This window comes from Typopeltis vanoorti, chromosome 12, assembly GCF_054136105.1.
Source record: "Typopeltis vanoorti isolate ZY-2024b chromosome 12, IOZ_Tvanoo_1.0, whole genome shotgun sequence".
Lineage (NCBI taxonomy): Eukaryota > Metazoa > Arthropoda > Arachnida > Uropygi > Thelyphonidae > Typopeltis > Typopeltis vanoorti.
In genome coordinates, this window is record NC_143560.1 from 73,928,962 (window position 1) to 73,948,197 (window position 19,236).

A 19,236-nucleotide genomic window follows, 5' to 3' on the forward strand; every position below is an offset into this window, starting at 1 on the left:
GTGACTACGAGGATGTAGCAAGAAGAAAGATCCCTAGCAGACGATCTGATTGTGTTCGTACAGCAGAATTCCTCGCAAATCTGCAGGAACAGGTGTTGAAGAACCCTGGCATTGGAATTCGGGCTTTGTTCGTGGAGTTGCTAACTGTAGTCAAGCCCTGGATAACAAGGGTAGGCAATGGTAGGCCGTATGTATGGCAGCAGGATTCGGCCCCTTGCCACACCTCTGGGAAAAGTCAAAAATGGTTGTCTGAAAATTTCTACGACTTCACCAGTCCAAATGTTTGGCCTCCAAACTCCCCAGACCTTAACCCCATGGATTATTTTGTATGGGGCGCAGTTGAAAAAGACACCAATCGCACTTCCAGTAATACAAAAGCCCAGTTAATGGATAAAATTAAAACAGTTTTTGCGGCCCTTCCCAGGGAGACTGTAGCATCAGCTTGTTCGAGGTTCCGAAGCAGAATTGAAGCTGTGATCGATGCTAATGGTGGTTATTTTGAGTAAATCTTGTTGATAGTATTGTAATTAATTCTGCCTGTGATGTTTTTTTGTCAATTCATTAAATTTAATAGATACAAAGAAGATTTTCTTTTTCCTTACGAAACTGTCAAATTTATCCCGAACACCCTGTATATATATATATATATATATATATATATATATATATATATATATATACATGGAAAGCTTTTTCCTATAGAAAATATGGATTTTTTGACAACACATACATAACAGGAACAATTCATGCAGAATGGAAAAAAATGCAGTGATAATACAGGTAGTCCTCAACTTATGCCGTGGTTCCGTTCCAACGTCTCCATCGTAAGTCGTTTCTAACGTAAGTCAAGGACTTTTTTTAATTCTTGATTTGTTTGACTTCTGTTAGGAAGGCTAGGCTAGGGCAACTCATAATATGGCGGTGGTGTATTCTCACAAGCTCTCTGGTCAATTTTCGCACGAAACTTTTATAGTTTCTGTATTCAGCTTTGAAATGATGTCGGATTTAATATCCATTTAATTTATATAATTAAGTAAAGTAATTATTTTAACAGGTATGTTGTGTCTCCATAATTTCTTAACTAAGAATGCTGACCACCGTGTAACCTTAAAAGAAAGATCTGGAAGAACAGAAAACTATGTAGACAATGGGATGTAAATAAATAATTTACTAATTATTTACAGCTGATGTTTTGCTAGGTTAAGCTAGCATTATCAAAAGGCAATTTAACACTACACAACTCAGTAAAAACAGAAACTAAATAACCTTGATAACACGTGTGTGGAGGATGACAGTTGCACTCTTCGTGGTGATTCCTGTTGTTAATATGGATGCAAAGATAGGGCGGTGCACTAAAATCTGTTTAAAATCATGCCATCTGTCTTCATGAGTTGTGTAGTGTTAAATTGTTCTTTTGATAATGCTAGCTTAAGATAGGGAAACATCTGCTGTAAATAATTAGTTATTTATTTACATCCCATTGCCTACATAGTTTTCTGGAAGAGAAAAATACGTAGGCAATGGGATGTAAATTCAGTAACAGTTCAGTACCATATCAACAAACATGGGTGGATGATATCTGCATTTCTTGAGAATTGGCTACTAAGTTGGGACATAAAAACACAATGGAAATTGAGAAAATTTTACTGGTTCTTGACAACTGCCAAGTAGTGGTCAGTGCAAAAGTTAATCTTTTACAAACCATACAGTTTATGGCTGATAATAGTCAGTGAGGAAAAAGCAACAAGATCATTCATGACTGTTTTGCTCACTGTGGTTTTAAGCACTGACTCATGAACATGCCAGATACAGCTGATAATGAAAATAATGTCCAATTAGATGCAAACCACATGAAAACCTATGAAGAGTTTGCAACCACTGACCATAGTCTTCAAAACTATAATAAAAATGAAGATCATATGGAAGAAACTGTGCAGAAAATTGTAACAAAATCAGAGGAGAATGATGAGGATGACTTGAATGATGACTGCCAAGAAAGCTAGAAAATATTTTCTAAAATAAAGAGCCAAAAGGCTTCAGTTTGGCAATGCAAAATTATAAAAATCAAGTGGGTATTAGATCCAAAGGGGATTATTTCAAAGCCGGATTATTTTAGAAAATACTCTTATGCACGAGAGTTCACTTAAGAAAAATACACCTCTCTGACATTTCAAGTTCCTTAGTACTGGAAGAGAGTTTTTGCTCTCTTAACTGGTTCGTTCTCTCTGAAGAGAACCAACCAGTTCGAAACAGCTGTCAGGCCAGTGAAACCTTATCGAAAATGGACTAATTGGAAAGTGAATATATGGAAGCCTAGGCAGCGTTCATGTTTTTTAAAGTAGTCTGCGCTAGGGCAACTAGTAAATGCTGGCTGGTGTATTCCCATAAGCTCTCTGGTCAACTTATTTTTTATGAAACTTTCATAGTTTCTACTTTCAGTTAGAAAATATTACTAGATTTTCTTCTTAAGCTTTCACGAACAACAGAGGTTCTTTGCTGTGAGCTTCACAACTGCGACCGTCTCAAGGATAAGGTGGTTGGCCTATGCCTAGATGTTACATTAGAGCACAATAATGATCAAGGAATGGAAGGAGTAGCAATAGCATTCAACACCAAACATAAAGATAAACGTCTTGATTGGAAAGCAGTTTCAAGTAGAGTTATGAGACTTCAAAATGGGGAAAACTGACAAGAAACTTATTTGTGCCTTTGATCCTACAGAAGGTTCTCCTACGGAAGAAATTGAGGAATTTTACAACAGAGTAGGAAATGCATCTCACCAGGCATATATAATGTTTAGTTTAGGGAAAATTTGGAGATAAGGGCAACGCTAATAATAATGATAAATATCTGCTGGATTTCTACTGAGGACACGGACTAATCATTACTAACACCATGTTCCAACATAAAGATGTGCAGAAGTGCTTGTAAAGAGAAGACAGAAGAAATAAGAAAAGCCTCATTGACTATGTTATTGTTGATAGTGATATCTTCAAGCTGGTTCAAGATACAAGAATGTACAGAGAATTTGAAATTGGAACTGACTATTACTTAGTGCTCAGCGGGATAAAAACGTATGTTACATTAAAAATAATTAAAGTTGAGCAGCTGTTACAGGTAAACATAGACTCAACTATATAAATATTATTGAAGAAAATTGAAAGCAATTAGAAAACAAGAACCAAAGCTTTGAGTTTCAGTGGCAAACTCTGAAGAAGACATCGATTGATTCAGCTAGGGAGGTATGTGGGTGAAGTTGTGAGTATGGAAAAATAAGAACCCCATGGTGGACACAAGCAGCAGCTCTGGAAAAGAAGAAAGCACATAGCCAAAGTTTCTAGGTTTTGAGCAGATTCCCAAAAAAGAATACAGAGAAAAATATAAGAGGGCTAAACTATGTGTAAAAATAGTTAAACAAAAGTCATGGAAAGAGTCATAAGAATATAGAAAATAATGTCAAGAAGGTGACAAAATGCTCTAGAAGCTATATGGAAAAGCTTAGAAATAGATGCAAGAGTTACTTAAGTATAAAGAGCTAATAAGCTTCATTTCGGCAATGAAAACATTACTTAAATTAAGGGGATATTAAATCCCACATAGTTTTAAAACCGAATAAGAAACTCAAAGATTGGAATCAGAGAGTTTCTTGCCGAATATAGTAAAACTATAAAGTATCGGCGACACTAGCGTTAGCCAATGCAAGTGACCCTAGTACATAGTACAATACCGGACGACTCGTTGCAAAGGTGGGGGAGGTTCAGATCGCTATTATTAGGTATTTTCCATAATGTAAAAACACATTTCCTAGGAAATGTATGCTGTTATTACATTATGGAGGGAGGTCACTACCCAGACCGGTTTCAGCCTTTTTTGAGGCTTCATCAGTGAGTAGCTAGACCTAATACCAAAGTGTATAGCGAAAAGAACTTATATACTCTGCGAACGAGTTTTCCAAACAGGTGCAACCATTAAGTTACTTAAGTATAAAGAGCTAATAAGCTTCATTTCGGCAATGAAAACATTACTTAAATTAAGGGGATATTAAATCCCACAGTTTTAAAACCGAATAAGAAACTCAAAGATTGGAATCAGAGAGTTTCTTGCCGAATATAGTAAAACTATAAAGTATCGGCGACACTAGCGTTAGCCAATGCAAGTGACCCTAGTACGTAGTACAATACTGGACGACTCGTTGCAAAGGTGGGGGAAGTTCAGATCGCCGAAATGAAGCTTATTAGCTCTTTATACTTAAGTAGCTTAATGGTTGCACTTGTTTGGAAAACTCGTTCGCAGAGTATATAAGTTCTTTTCGCTATACACTTTGGTATTAGGTCTAGCTACTCACTGATGAAGCCTCAAAAAAGGCTGAAACTGGTCTGGGTAGTGACCTCCCTCCATAATGTAATAACAGCATACATTTCCTAGGAAATGTGTTTTTACATTATGGAAAATACCTAAGAATAGCGATCTGAACTTCCCCCACCTTTGCAACGAGTCATCCGGTATTGTACTACGTACTAGGGTCACTTGCATTGGCTAATGCTAGTGTCGCCAATACTTTATAGTTTTACTATATTCGGCAAGAAACTCTCTGATTCAAATCTTTGAGTTTCTTATTCGGTTTTAAAACTATGTGGGATTTAATATCCCCTTAATTTAAGATGCAAGAGTGCCTGTAAAAGTAATCAAGGATGATAAAGGTGGCAAGAAAACTGCAAATAAGGATATCCTGATGTCTGGAGTAATTATTTTGAAAAACTATTAAATGAAATCAGAAGTGACAGAACCATACTAGAACATTTTCAAGAGGAATGTGAAGAGGAGTACATATCGATACTCGAGTAGAAAAAAGCCACCAAAAACTTGTTATGCAGAAAAGCAGTTGGAGCAGATAATATTTTAACAGAACACTGCATAATTCAAAGGCCTTGTCAGACGGCTGAATTCCAGATGATTAGAATAGAGTTCTAATAGTTCCCATCTATAAAAAAGGGGAATAAAGCTGAGTGTGAGAATTACAGAGGAATTTCTCTACTAAGTGTTCCAGGTAAGATTTATGCAAGTATACTGTAGCATATTGTGGAAGAGAAATTTGGAGAAGAACAAAGGTGGATTTGGACCAAATAGAGGTTGTCAAGATCAGATTTTCACTTTATGAAATAATAGTTGAAAAATCATAGGAACATGACAGGGATCTGTACTTGAAAGTTTCATAGATGTGGAAAAGGCATATGACAAGGTGCCCAGAGAAAAGCTTTTCAAAACACTAAAATTATATTTGGTAAATGGAACATTATACAGAGCAATACATAGCCTATATTTAAATTATAAGAACTGAAAGAAATTAGAACAACAGTTAGAACTGAAAGAAATAGAGGAAGATGGTTGGATGTAAAATCAGCTGTAACAAATTTGGCATGAAAATCAACAACAAAAAGACCAAAATGAATGAATGCATCAAATGCATTCTGAATGAAGAGCCTATAGAAAAAGTAAAATATTTCAGCTATTTAGTAAAGGTGGTATAGTAAAAAGTCATCTGAATAAATTTATATGGAATAAAAAAAATTAGTCAAAACACTGACCAGTTTTTTATTTAATTTTTTTTTATGGATCTGAGAGTTGGGTTAGAAATAAAGCATTTGATGAAAGACTAAAAACCACAGATATGATGGTTCTGAGAAAAATTATATGAGTGAACCGATGGCATTAATGGCAGAATCATATTAAAAATGAAGATATTAGAAAGGAAACTGACATTATTAGCATTTAAGAATGTGTCAACAGAGCTAATCTAAGGTGGTATAGCCACTTAAATAGAATGGTGAGGAAAGATTAGCAAAACAGGTGTTCGATGCCAAGATGGCAGGAAATAGACCCAGAGGAAGATCCAAGGTCAAGATGGATTGATTAGTCCGAAGTACTTTAGAAGCAAGAAATGTTAGATATGACAATGAAGTGCTAACCAGTAACAGGCTAATTTTGAGGAAAATTGTGGATTGGAGATTAATAATGTAATCATGTAGTGCTATCATAGTAACCTGAACACCCCTTAGGATACATATCAGGAAATTGATGATGAATAGGCAGATATGATATAGATACATACATGTATCTTAAATTTGCTGTACATGCAAATTAATTTTACATTTTGTTACAATAATAACTGGCAAATTACAAAATGCAAGTTTATATTTTGGCAGTAAAAAGTCTAAATTCAAATATTATTTGAAGTAGTCAAAAAGGAATCCTCTGATAAAGAATGTGAAACCACACACAAAAGAACACGTATCCACCTTGTGGTGGAAGGAATCAAAAATAGTACATTTCGACAATTAAGATGGACTCTGTTTGTTATGGCAGTAATTTTGTGTTTGATCAAAAACAAGAGATTGTGCTTAGATGTTTGAAGTGATGACCTAAATCATTTAAGTTGGTGTTTATGCCACAAATGATGATAAATTGAATGTGAAAGACTTTTTGTAAGGTTTTTTTTTAATTTCTGAAGAAGGTTTTATTATTTTAACCACAGTGATACTATATCTGTGTTTAACTTTCATGTTAGTGTTTAAAAGGAAAAAAGAGGAGGGGGAACATGTAGTAGGAGAATTTTAAGTATGCCCTTCCATACAGAGAGCATTCAGTCTCCATATTATACTGTGGCTTTAACAGCACTCCTACATGGTCTCCTTCCAGACACAATATAGCATCAGGTTCATTCTTGTATGCTATGTAGCAACCAGCCTGCAGATTTGTTTTACTGCTGTACTACCTTCGAAGATTTCACATAATGTATGGCATACTTTGAAGGGTATCATCACCCACAATGCATATCAGAAGATTGGGGTTAAGGTGGGGAGAAGTCGGAACCCCTACAATGGGAAACAAATACAGGATCAGCCATGTCAGACATCCAATAAACAAGATGGTGCAGTTTCACTAGGCAATGAAAGTCATCTACCATCCAGTAGTTCTAGCTGGCAGTTGTTCCAACTAGGAAGACATCCTCTGACAGTGGGTATATTTAATGATGATACTAGAGCTCCTTTGTTGGAAACAGACTGCACCTCAAGAAGACAAGGTTGACTTAACTGAGAGGCTAGATATTGAGCATCACTGGCCTACTACTACTACTACTACCACCCAAATATTCCAGCAAATACAAACAAGATGTTTGAATTTGCAAAACAAGAAAGATTTATATATGCTCTTAGTCTCTTTACACTTTTTGTGTTTGAAACTATGCACATTACTTTTTTATCCTGTACCTTCTGATGATGTCTGTGACTGAAACATTTTTTTTTTTGCTAATGGAATCATTAATCAAATGCTTAATGACATTTTTCAGTCTGTCTTCATTCCATGCAAATCAGATGAGAAAACAAAGTTACAAGCACTGTTACAACAAGAGAAACTTCAAAGTAGCAGCTAAAATTATTTTAACTTCTACTCATTGTAATAAGAATCATGGCCGGATACTGAATTAGTTTGTAAAGGTCTCATCATACAGTGCTCAATTTCGTAGAAATGGAATGCAAAAAATAATGTATCAATCAAACTAACAAAATGGTGCATACTGATTGCTGGAAGATTAGAAATTGTTTTTCATGGACTGTTCAATTTTTTCACGATGTAAAAAATCTGTTCACTTGTATAACACCTATATAGTTTATATTTTTGTTAAGTTAATCCTGATTTGTCAGGATTAAAAGAATCTGCAAAAACTAGAATATGTAAATAAAATTGTTTACTGTGAATATACCAGTCATCAGTGAAACATATTTTAATGTTTTGTTTTCCTTTTCTTCACCATCCATTTAACCTCTGATGTTCATCTTATCTTTCCTTTTGTGTTAGGTTCAATGACCATTCATGGCCAAGTAATAATATGAGTTCTTAGAAACCTGATTCTACTTACTATAGGGAAGTTATGTTTTGTAAAATAAAAACTCAAATTTCCAGGAGGGAAAACCCTGCCATCTCCATTTCAGACCAGCTAACTAGTCTTTCCCCAAATAACTTGTCATTTTCTTTCAGTAGTCGAAAGTAATGACAAGGCCTGAATTATTTTTTTAAATTTCATTTTTTTATTAGTGTATGTGTGTATGTGTGTGGAGAATTCACTTGATGATTCAGCTATAGTTTAATTTGGCATTAAAGGAAGAAAGATGTGAATTTAAATAAAGTAACAGTTTAACTAAATTCGATGTTTCATATGTAAATAATTAATATGCAACTAAATTTAAAAAAAAAACCTATATATATATATATATATATATATATATATATATATATAATGACAATACTACAATTAAAATAATTAAAACAATAAAACTTATGATTCAACTTAAAATAACTAAAATAAATCAGTAAAATAATAAACAAATCCTAAATAAATCCCATTTCCAATTTCTTAGTTTTGTGAATTGGTTGGAAAGATATCAGATATTGCATTATGATAGGAACAAACAAGGACATACAAGCTGATATACAAGCACAGGAACATTAAGAACACAAAAAAAAAAAAAAAAAAAGAAAGAAAGAAAATCAAGAAGGAAAAAAGGAAAAAAAATCAGTAGAAAAAAAAAAAAGAAACAGGAAACATAGTCTTTGTGTAGAATTTTATAATTGGTTAGACAGCAACAACAGACCATTCAATATTTCTTAATCATAACAGTCAAATGATTAAGAAGTTATGCAGAGGCATGGGACTAAAATCTAAGAATGTATCAAATTTTTGATAAACACCACATATCACAAACCAGATATGCATTTTCCCCCCTCAGTTTCTAAATAGAGTTCTGAGATTATGGAAAGTAACCACAGAAGTTTATAGACTTTTAATAAACTTCCTAATAATAGTAAATTTCATAGTGTGTCAAAAAAAAGTCTTACCACTTTGAAATGGAGTTTCACATAATGTAATAAAGTCAATAATGTTGTGCTCCATTTCTAAAACTGTTGTAGTTTTGCCATGAATGACTGTTAAGCTTGGTGTCTGACCAGTCCTTTCAACTGGCAGCCCTCCAGAAAAAATAATGAAAGAATCCCTAAACAAAGAGAGAGAGAGAGAAAATAAATCATAAACACTTCCAATGCTGTATAGTGAGAATATCAACTGGTTCTTCACTTTTAAGTGAAGGACCATAAATTTAGTTTATAAAATGAACATTTCTAATAATATTGATTTAATAAGAAAACTAATTGGTGTGTGGGTGTGTACACTTTTTTTAAGATATCTTCCCATTTTGTTATTATAAGTAGTGTTCTCTTATACATAATACAAGATGTATTGTCAAACAGATTTTGCATTATAGATTATGAAAACAAATTCAATAAAAAATACAAAAAATACCTTACAAAAACTATATTTCTTGTTTTCATTCATATTTAAGCTTAGCATAAGCAAACAATAAAAATTTGGCATATAAAGTAAGTTCATGACAAATGCAGACACATAGGAAATGAATAATGTCTTGTTTTCATCATGAGAGTATATTACATAGTTAAAGATTATGCTAATTATATCAATAGCATAAAATAATGAAGAAACCAAAAATATATTCTCTGGTGATGAATAATAACATTATAGCAACTTCCACACAGTCACCAGACTCTTCATGGAAGATCCACTTTAGCAACATATCATTGAACCTGATATTTGCTAATGCACTCAAAGCATTCATAACACACTTGTCACAAAAATTCAAAATGAAGCACTATCATGAAAAAAACTACACAATACAATTTAAAATACTGTTTCTCAGCACAATTCAAAAACAACACTACATTTCATTACAATTCTAGTGATTCAATTCAATACTATCCACAATTCAGTAAAAAATAAAATAAATAAATAAAAATAAAAATCTGCTGCAAATATTTTAAATCCAGAATATAACAAAATATAGTTATGCATCTTTTTTTGCATCTTACATGTGATATTGATTATTAACAAGCATAACCAGAAAATATTAAAGTGAAATAACAATCCCCAGGAGGCAGACAGAAATATGTACACTGATAACATCATGTTCTTTAACATAAGACAAGAATTTGCAAGGACCAGCATCTGAGATAAATAAGGACTAAATGTAAATTAAAAGTGAAAAGGTCACACATGAAAACACACAAATCCAGAGGAGATACAAAGGTTGAAGTAATGCAGAAGTCAGAGATTATCTATATACAAGTAGTCAAAAGGTGACACACCGTACTATTAAAATACTCTGAATTAGAGATAGATGTTGAAAGTTTTTTCGCATTGTTATATTATAAATGAAAGATGCAAAAAATTATATTTTTGGTTTAATCTGTTTGTGCATGAAGTATCTTCAAGACTGGGTTACTTGTATGTAGGAGTTAATGACTTCACATCAATTGTCTTAGTATCCCATAATGCAAAGCAGATACCCTTTCAGATATGTACAATGCTAAGCATTATGAGAAGGGCCACAACCCAGACTGGTTTTGACCTTTAATGTGGTCTACACTTGGAGAAAGGATTAAACCAAGAATATAATTATCAAATAAGGTGTGACACCTTCTCACAAATACTTATATATTGATAATATATGACTTCTGCATTACTTCAACTTTGGTATCTCTTCTGGGTTGGACTCCCACTGATAAAACTTCAATAAAGGTCAAAATCATTCTAGGTAATACCCCTTCCCAAACTGCTTAGCATTACACATATTTGAAAGGGTGTGTGCCATGCATTATGGGAAACTAAAGCAACTAGTGTGAAGTCATTAGTCTCTTTATACAAGTAGCCCAGTTGTGAAGATACTTCACATGCAAACATTGTTTGCTTACCTTAGACAAAAGATTAAATGAAGAATATAATTTCTTGGCATCTTTAATTTAGATGTAGATGTGTGAGTGCATAAGAAAGGAGTAAGGTAGCCAAGGATGTGGGAAGTGATATTGAGGTCTGGGGAGGGGGTGTAATATCAGTGATGATAGACAGGAATGGATGGGGGAAGGAAGTGTCATATCTGAGAAGTGGGGTGAGCAGGACTTGTTATAGAAACAGAAATGAGCTAATGTGTATGTTTACTACAAATGCTAGAAGTATTCCAAACAAGGGGAATGAAATTGTAGCATTGATAGAGTTCATTCATCCAAAAGTTGTTGATATAAGTAAAACATGGTTGAACAAGGATAACATTCTGATAGGAATAGAGATGGAGGGATGTGAAGTTTTTCGTGAAGACAGACAAAGCAAAATGGAGGTGAAGTGTGATTGATGATGGTAGAGGAGTTGGGACCATCCAGGATGGAGATGAAAGGAGCAAATATTGACAGTGATTTTGAAGCAGAATGGTGCGAAGTGGAGGTGGACAGGATGAAATTTTTAGCAGGGTGTTACTATAGACTTGGTAATATGGAATGCAGTGAGAAGGAAATGTTTAGACAAATTGGTCTGGCTAATAAGAAAAGGATGATCATTATGGGCGATTTCAATTATGGTAATATATACTAGAATGAAGAGACAGCATCATGAACTAAAGAGAATAACTTTTTGAGTTTTTAAGAGATAACTACCTTAAGCAGTATGTAAGAGAGGCCACATGTGCATCGGGGAACGCTTATATTTGATTATCTCATTAGGAGATATTGTTGTAAATGAAGTGTCAAATCTTCTAGTTGGTGAAAGTGACCATGAAGTGATCACTTGCATGGTCGCCAGCCATATGAGGACTTTTGTGAAAAGGGTTATATATGGAACTATAGGGCAGGTGATTATGATATGCTCAGGAGGCAGCTTGCAGTGATATCATGGAATCAGAAATTTCATGGGAAGGAAATCAATGCTGCCTGGTCACTATGCAGGAAGTATCTGGCAGAAGCAAGATGTATTTCATAGGTCAGGAGATTAAATAAGGTGGGTGTAAAATGGGTACTGAAGAGGTGAGGTATGCAATCTTGGGAGAAAAAAAAAAAAGCATGGTGGAGGCAGCACAACGAGCAAACAAGGAAGGTGACTCACTTAGTAAAGATCGCAAAAGTGCAGTATGTGCAGCAGTTAGCAAATGATGCTAAAAGAAATCTTAGAGAGTTTTTTTGATATGTGGCCAGTAGAAGGAAAAATGATTATTAGAAGACAATGTTGGTCAGTGATGATGAGAGAATGATAAAAACTGAGGAGGATATAGTATAGGTGTTTAATGAGCAGTTCATTAAAGTATCCCATCCTTGTGATTGTAACATAATGCAGAACTTGAGAACAGTGGGAATAAGGGAGGAACCATTGATGTCAACAAGGCCATGAGATTTGATGGTGTTATTAATCGGTTATTTTGCAACCTTTCACCGTCTTTGTTGTCCTTTACTTGAACTTCGAAACTGTCGTGAATGGTAGAATGCCTTAACTATCGACTGCCACCATTTATATATTTCTACAAGATCTTATGTTCTCTCACTCTATAGTCTAACAAATTTGTTTTACGACTGCACCAGTTAGACTATGTATTGAGTGCGAGATTCTAAGATTTTAAACTAAAGACAAATCAGATATTGTTAGCATTCTCTGCTTATGTTAATCTTTACCTTTAATTAGTCATGGCTTGATTATTGATCACTTAAAGTTAATCTTATGCAGGTTTGAATTTTCGGGATAGTGCATTGACAGAATCACTCCAACATGTTGTTCACAAATCATTTAATTAAATCAAAAAGGAATATTCACACACATTCTTATTCACATTAATACATATATTAACACATGTCTTGAGGGAATGTTCCAGGGAATTAACAATAGCTTTAACCTACATTTTCAACATGAGTCCTAGATTAGCCCATCTTCCAAAGGAGTGGAAAGATGGCAAAATTGTTCTGCTTCATAGAGGGGTGATAACACTAAGACTTTGAATTATAGTCCAACCTGCTTGTCTGGAGTTGTGATCAAGTTGTTGAAGAAGCTAGCAAGGACAAGGATTCAGAACTGGGTTGACAGGAGTAGAATTCTCTTTAATGGACAGCATGGGTTTGCTAAAGGAATATTGTATTTTAGCAATCTGCTTACTTATTATAACAAGGTGACGAATACATTGGACAAGGGGGAGGCATGTACAATAGTATATTTAGATTTTGCAAAGGCTTTCAATAGATTACTACATGACAAACTAGTAGTAAAATTGGAACAGGTGGGGTTGGATAGTAGATTAGCTATCTCATAGGTATCAACAGGTTGTGTAGGGGGGGGGGAGATCTCAGAAGATTAAAGTCACAAGCGGAATACTCCAGTGGTCTGTTTTGGGCCATTATCATTTAATTTGTATGTAAATGACATTAGAAAGGGCTTAAATGGTAATATACAGTTGTTTGCAAATGATGCAAAGTTGAGCAGATGTAGCATTGCAAGAGGACCTAAATAGACTGTCTTAATGGGTGAGCATGTGAGGATATCAGGTCAGTTTAATGTTACAAAGTGTAAGGTTTTAAAATTTTGGAAGCAAAAATAGGATACAGAGTGTAGGATTGGTGGGGATATTTTGGAGGAGTTTGAGGAGATAAAGGATTTGGGGGTTTTGGTGGATAGAAACTTGAAATTTCATGTGACATTTTACTAAAAAACTGTGAAGACAGCACAGCATATTATGGGAATGATACAGGGAAAACTGACATGTAGAAGTAAGGACATTTTAATTCCATTGTACAAGACTTTGATCAGGCTGCATATGGATTGCTGTTCACAGATTTGTTTGCCAAGTTTTCAAAAGGATGATGCTGCAGATGATTCGGAGAAGATTAAGTTGGTTTCTGATCTTTGGAATGTGGAATATGAGGAGAGATTGAGAGAATGCTAATTACAGTCTAGTGGATAGAAGGAAGAAGAGAGACATGATCAAAATGTGACAGTTGGTAAAGGGTAATTAACAGATTAACGTGGATGAGATTTTTCATAGACTATCTGTAGACAGGGGAAGAATGAGAAGCCACCCCTGGAAGCTATATAAGATGGATGTGGGCAAAGGGTGAGGAGGCAGATTTTTTGCATGGATAGTGGTGGATGTTTGGAATGCATTGTCTGAGAGTGTGATGCGCAGGGACAGTGAATGCATTTCAGTCTAGGTATAATGAGCTGTGCATATGAGAGTGGGAACTCCCACAATGAGTCTCTTGATTTTGTGCAGGTCTGTTGATAATATTATATAGTTTGGTTGGTTTACACTATTAAAGCACTCAACACCATTAATAAACATTGTATACAGTTAAAACACACAACACTCAACCAAAATAGTGAACTAAAACCAGAACTGAAACAAAACCAAAACTTTGATGAAAATTCAACTTGTTTGGATTAATTTCTGTGCTACTCCATGTGGGTGTGTGTGTGGGGGGGGGGGGGGAGTGCCTAGAATTGTTTGGTTATACTTTATTAGTAATTTCAACAAGCCAGGAGGTAACTTTTTTAAAAAGTCTGGGAATAGATCTGATCTGTGTATTGGTAGATTGAGTGATCATTAAGCCAAGAGGCAAGTTTTAATGTGTAATGATAGTGTTTAAAACTAGTGTAGCATTTCCCTTATCTGATTTAGTAATTACTATTTCATTATTTGCAGTAGTACTTCATATTCTTTATGATAAAGTTACTTTTTTTTTCTTTTTTTTTGTGTGTTAATACACTGGCAACATCTGTCTCATACTGTTAGTAATCCCATGTTCAATCTGAATGTATAGGATTTTTTTGTGCATAGTTATGACCAAGAGAGTGCACTAATTGTTTCTTGTTTGAAGGTGAAGGAAAATAAGTTTATTACAGTGTAATAAACTTATTACACTGTAATAAAAGGCTTAAAGGCAGAGTTTTTAGAAGATTAGGAAACTTGTTAATTTGACCATTTTTTATTTTTTAAAATTCTTTGGCAGCTGAAGTGTTAGAGACATTTGAAGGGATGATCCAAATGTCAGCATTTTGTGCAGAGACAGCTTTGCTGGTATTGGCAAGTAGAATGCAAGTAGTGTCAAGCTGTTCATGTAAAAGAGCAAAGTTACCACATCCGTGTATAAAGAGAGAGTCTTTTGTGAATTAAAGCAGTGTTTTAATTTAACACAGAGATGATATCTCTGTAGCATTTTATAAAGAAAGCACCTTAAGAAACTATCAAAACCTCAACAAATTTGGTTGCATGAAACTGCCCCAAATTTGGGAAGCTTCCATCCTCCATATCAGCCAGGGATGCCTGATTTTAAACCCCACTAGAGGGCATTAGTTTGGACTTTAGGCTTACTGTCAGTTGACATGCTTCATTTTCATTACATAATTATATAATGTGATCCATGAAAATGATGAATAAGAATGGAAATCAAGTGCATCCATATCTCACATCTGATTTTATATACCAAACCATGCATTTCCTTTAATTAATTCTAACTGCTGTCTTACAACTCAAACACAGACTATCGATTATGTTCCATTTACCCCATATGACTGACATTATGAATAGCTGATCTCTCTTTGCATTAGTGTCATATTCTTTTTCCAGATCCATAACTTAAATACAGATCCATGTTACATTCCTATGATTTCTCATTGTTTGTTGTAAAGTGAAAATCTAATCTTGACAACCTCGGTTTTGCTTGAACCAAGCAGCAGAGAAATTCCTTTATAATTCTCCATTTAGTTTTATTTCCCCTAAGATGGGAACCATGAGAGCTTATTTCAATCATCAGAAATTCGACATGGCCTTCTGAATTATGTGGCATAAGCTACTCCAAAACTTTTATACCTCCATATTTGAGCATTTCTATTCAGATTTCATATACTCTAATAGCCATTCCATGTTTCAAGTTTCCATAGCATTTTTTAACACTCAAGTATTTGGATGTGCCTTCTGTTTTACATTCCTTGAATATTTTCTAGCACTATTCTGTTAGTACTTGTTTTAACGGTCCTTCAAAGTAATCAAGAAGGGTGACTAGTTTGGTAAGAAAGGCCAAATCAGATAATGAAAGAAAATTAACTGAGTACAGGTCAAAGCAAATCCAAAAGATTTGCTTTGGCCTGTACTTAGGCCTAAATTATTGCAAAACTTTTCCAATAATTTACTCCATGGGAAGAGGAGAGAGCGGCATGGTTTTGTAAAAGGCAAGTCCTCTCTTAGTATTACTCACATTTTATAATAGAGTGACAGCAAAATTAGATAAAAGAAATGCCTATATGATAATACTGCTAGACTTTGCAGTATTATCAAATAGGTAAAAAGTATGTAATGTTTTCATCCTGAAGTGCATAATCTTACATTTTACAACATTAATTAATTTGTTCTATGCTACCAATTTATTTAAATTGCCTTTATCATCTGCTGTCCCCTCCCTAGTTTCACATCATCACCAATTGTGTATCCCTGAGGTTTTCCACTTGTCACTCTCATTATCCTAGATTCTACTCCTCCATATGCTACTCCCAGGTGTCTGTCAGCCATCCCTTTATCTATGCCACTCGTGTAGTATGCATTTCAATTTGCTCCATCTGATAGAATACCAATGGAAAACTATTACATAGGTTGGAGCAAATTGAAATGCATACCAGATGAGTGGCATAGATAAAGGGATGGCTGACAGAAAAATACATGTGTATAGAAGACAAGCTACATGCTCTTGCTCTACAAAGGTAAATAATATGCTGTTAATTGATCTTTTAATTAGTCTGACCTCTAGTGGTAAAAAAAAACAATAAACCATGCTAAAGTCCTCCCATACTAAGCTTTTCTTCAGACATGAATACATTTCATGCGTAAAACATTGTTTTGCTTCCTTAGGAAAAGGATTAAAACCAAGTATAAAATTTCTTGGTATCTTTAACGTATAATAAACCCAAGGCAAACTTTCTACATCTTTCTCTCATCCAGAGATATTTATTAGTAAGGTCAAGCACCTTTTGGCTACTTGTATATGAGATATATATGATGTTGCATTACTTCATCCTTGGTATCTTTCCTGGGTCTGGCTCCCACTGATGAGACTCAATAAAGGCTGAAACCGGTCTGGGCGTGGCCTTTCCCATTATGCATTACATTATATACGTCCGAAAGGGGGGTGCTTTGCATTATGGAATGCATACTAAATATGCATCTTGTACTTTGACAACAAACAAAAATGTCATATATTGATTGTAACTGTTTTACAAGAAAATTTAAAGATGCCTTGCAAATGCTTAGGATCTCTACACAATGCAATAAAAATCAAGGCTTAATTTTACATCAAGTATGATCTGCTTTCATTAAAAATTTAACTGCCAAGGATCTAGGATATAACATGCGTAATACCACAGAACGCGATAGCAACAACTAGTAATGTTCCAACACATGCACAGCAACGAATTTGCCATTTGTATTCTGGTTTATCAATTATATGTTACAGTCGTGAAGTTATCAAAAACATTAATGTGCATAATTAACTGCTAATAGGCTTTTGTTGTGTAAAACTTTTAGGTACCAGTACTCCTGATGATGTAAGTCGTATGACTTATGAAACTTGTCAGGTTTTAATTGCTTATTTTTATTGAACTCTTTAATTACATAATAATGTGGTCTCAATACCGAAAACATTCCACAGAAACTTATATTTGCAAAGTAGATCTATACCAAACCACACAATACATCAGTACCTCTGAGGCCAATGGCAGATTTTATCTTTTGATATTCACGAGCACTATCCAACCATAGTTCCTCTCATAGTTCATCTTGAAAATGGTCAAAGAGTATACTTCATATGATGTATACGAAAGTGATGCACTCAGCATAGTGGGGTCACCAAGAGACACAACATTAGCAGCCTTTTTTAAGCTATGCATCGAAGATAATTTTGCTCAAACACTGACCTATAACAAGGTATCTACATACTACACCTGGCATCAAAACAAATTTCAACAAAGAAGATAGGATGTCAATATGGACGGTTATCCTGGTGTGAAAAAGAGTGATGCTCTAGGTCATGTTTTAGTGTACATCCCAATTATGCTGAATGCTTTTATTTATGAATACTCTTGATGCATGTGAAAGGACCAAAATCATTCTGCAACCCAAGAACAGTAAATGGTGTAGTACATCTGACATACCGAAATGCATGTAAGGATTTGAATTTGATAGAAAATGATTCTCACTTGTCCAATTGTCTCGACAAAACAATAATTTCAAACTCACCACCATCTTTGCTCCTTTTGTTTGTTGTAATGTTGGTTCACTGCAACATGACTGACCTTCTATCACTATGGTCAACTTGCAAAAATAATTTTTGTGGAAGATATCTAACACCAAGAATGTTCTATTCATTCTCAGGCTCAAGTTTAATGAAGCAATATATAATGAGGCATTACTAAGATGAATCAATTGTTAAGGCAATAAGTGACAAAAGTGTTAGAGATTTCAGTCTTCCAGTGCCAAACAATCCTTGGCCTCTAGATATAGATTTAATTCGGGAAACCTCATACAATTTCAATGAACTTTGGGATTTATTAAGTCGGCAAGAGCAATCACCAACTTCAGATCAAGCTGAGGTTTTACACAATGTTTTAACAAGCAGTGAAAATCAATCAGGAAAACTGTTTTTCTTGGATGTTCCAGGTGGCACTGGGAAAACATTTTTACTAAATTTGTTATTAGCTAAGTTGAGAAGTCAAGGTAAAATCACTCTGGCATCTCTCGGGTATAGTAGCTACTCTATCACAAGGTGGTCAGACTGTTCATTCTACTTTCAAAGTAGCACTTACACTAATGATACACCTATGTGCAATAAATCAAAACAAAAAAAAAGTAATTTGCCGAAATTATTACAAAAGGTTTCTTTGACAGTTTGGGATGAATGTTCAAATGTCCCGTAAAACATCTGTTGAAGAAAGCGACAGAACACTAAGGGACATCAGATCAGATGATTGAAGAATGGGTAGAATAACTGTTTTATTTGCTGGTGATTTTTGACAAACACTGCCTGTGGAAGAAGCGAATGCCTGCCTTAAGAAATTGTCACTACGGCATGATATACAGAAGTTTTCTCTCAAAACCGATAGTGTTCACCTACATGGAGACTCTAATCCACATTCCTTCTCCTCAAAATTGTTAAAAATTGGCAATGGTGAAGTACAGCAAAGAAAAGGAAAAATTATATAAACACACCTAAATATTGGGCAGTGTTGTGCAGTGTCTACCCATCTATTGAGAACTTAACAGAAAATCACCTTCTTGGTTCAGGGAGAGAACTATCCTCACACCTTGAAATGACACCATGTCA

At 34.6% G+C, this 19,236-nt stretch overlaps 1 protein-coding gene across 5 annotated transcripts in view; it reads right to left on the minus strand.

Annotated features, from left to right (window-relative positions):
* The window catches only part of LOC150100889 (syntaxin-binding protein 5-like), a 710,057-nt gene that overhangs the window by 388,726 nt on the left and 302,095 nt on the right, over positions 1 to 19,236 (minus strand). For all 5 annotated transcript variants that reach the window (XM_090401895.1, XM_090401898.1, XM_090401897.1 and 2 more), the window contains exon 10: positions 8,896 to 9,050. In XM_090401895.1, coding sequence (XP_090258021.1) covers positions 8,896 to 9,050 — 155 coding nt within the window. The remainder of the gene's footprint in view (positions 1 to 8,895; positions 9,051 to 19,236) is intronic.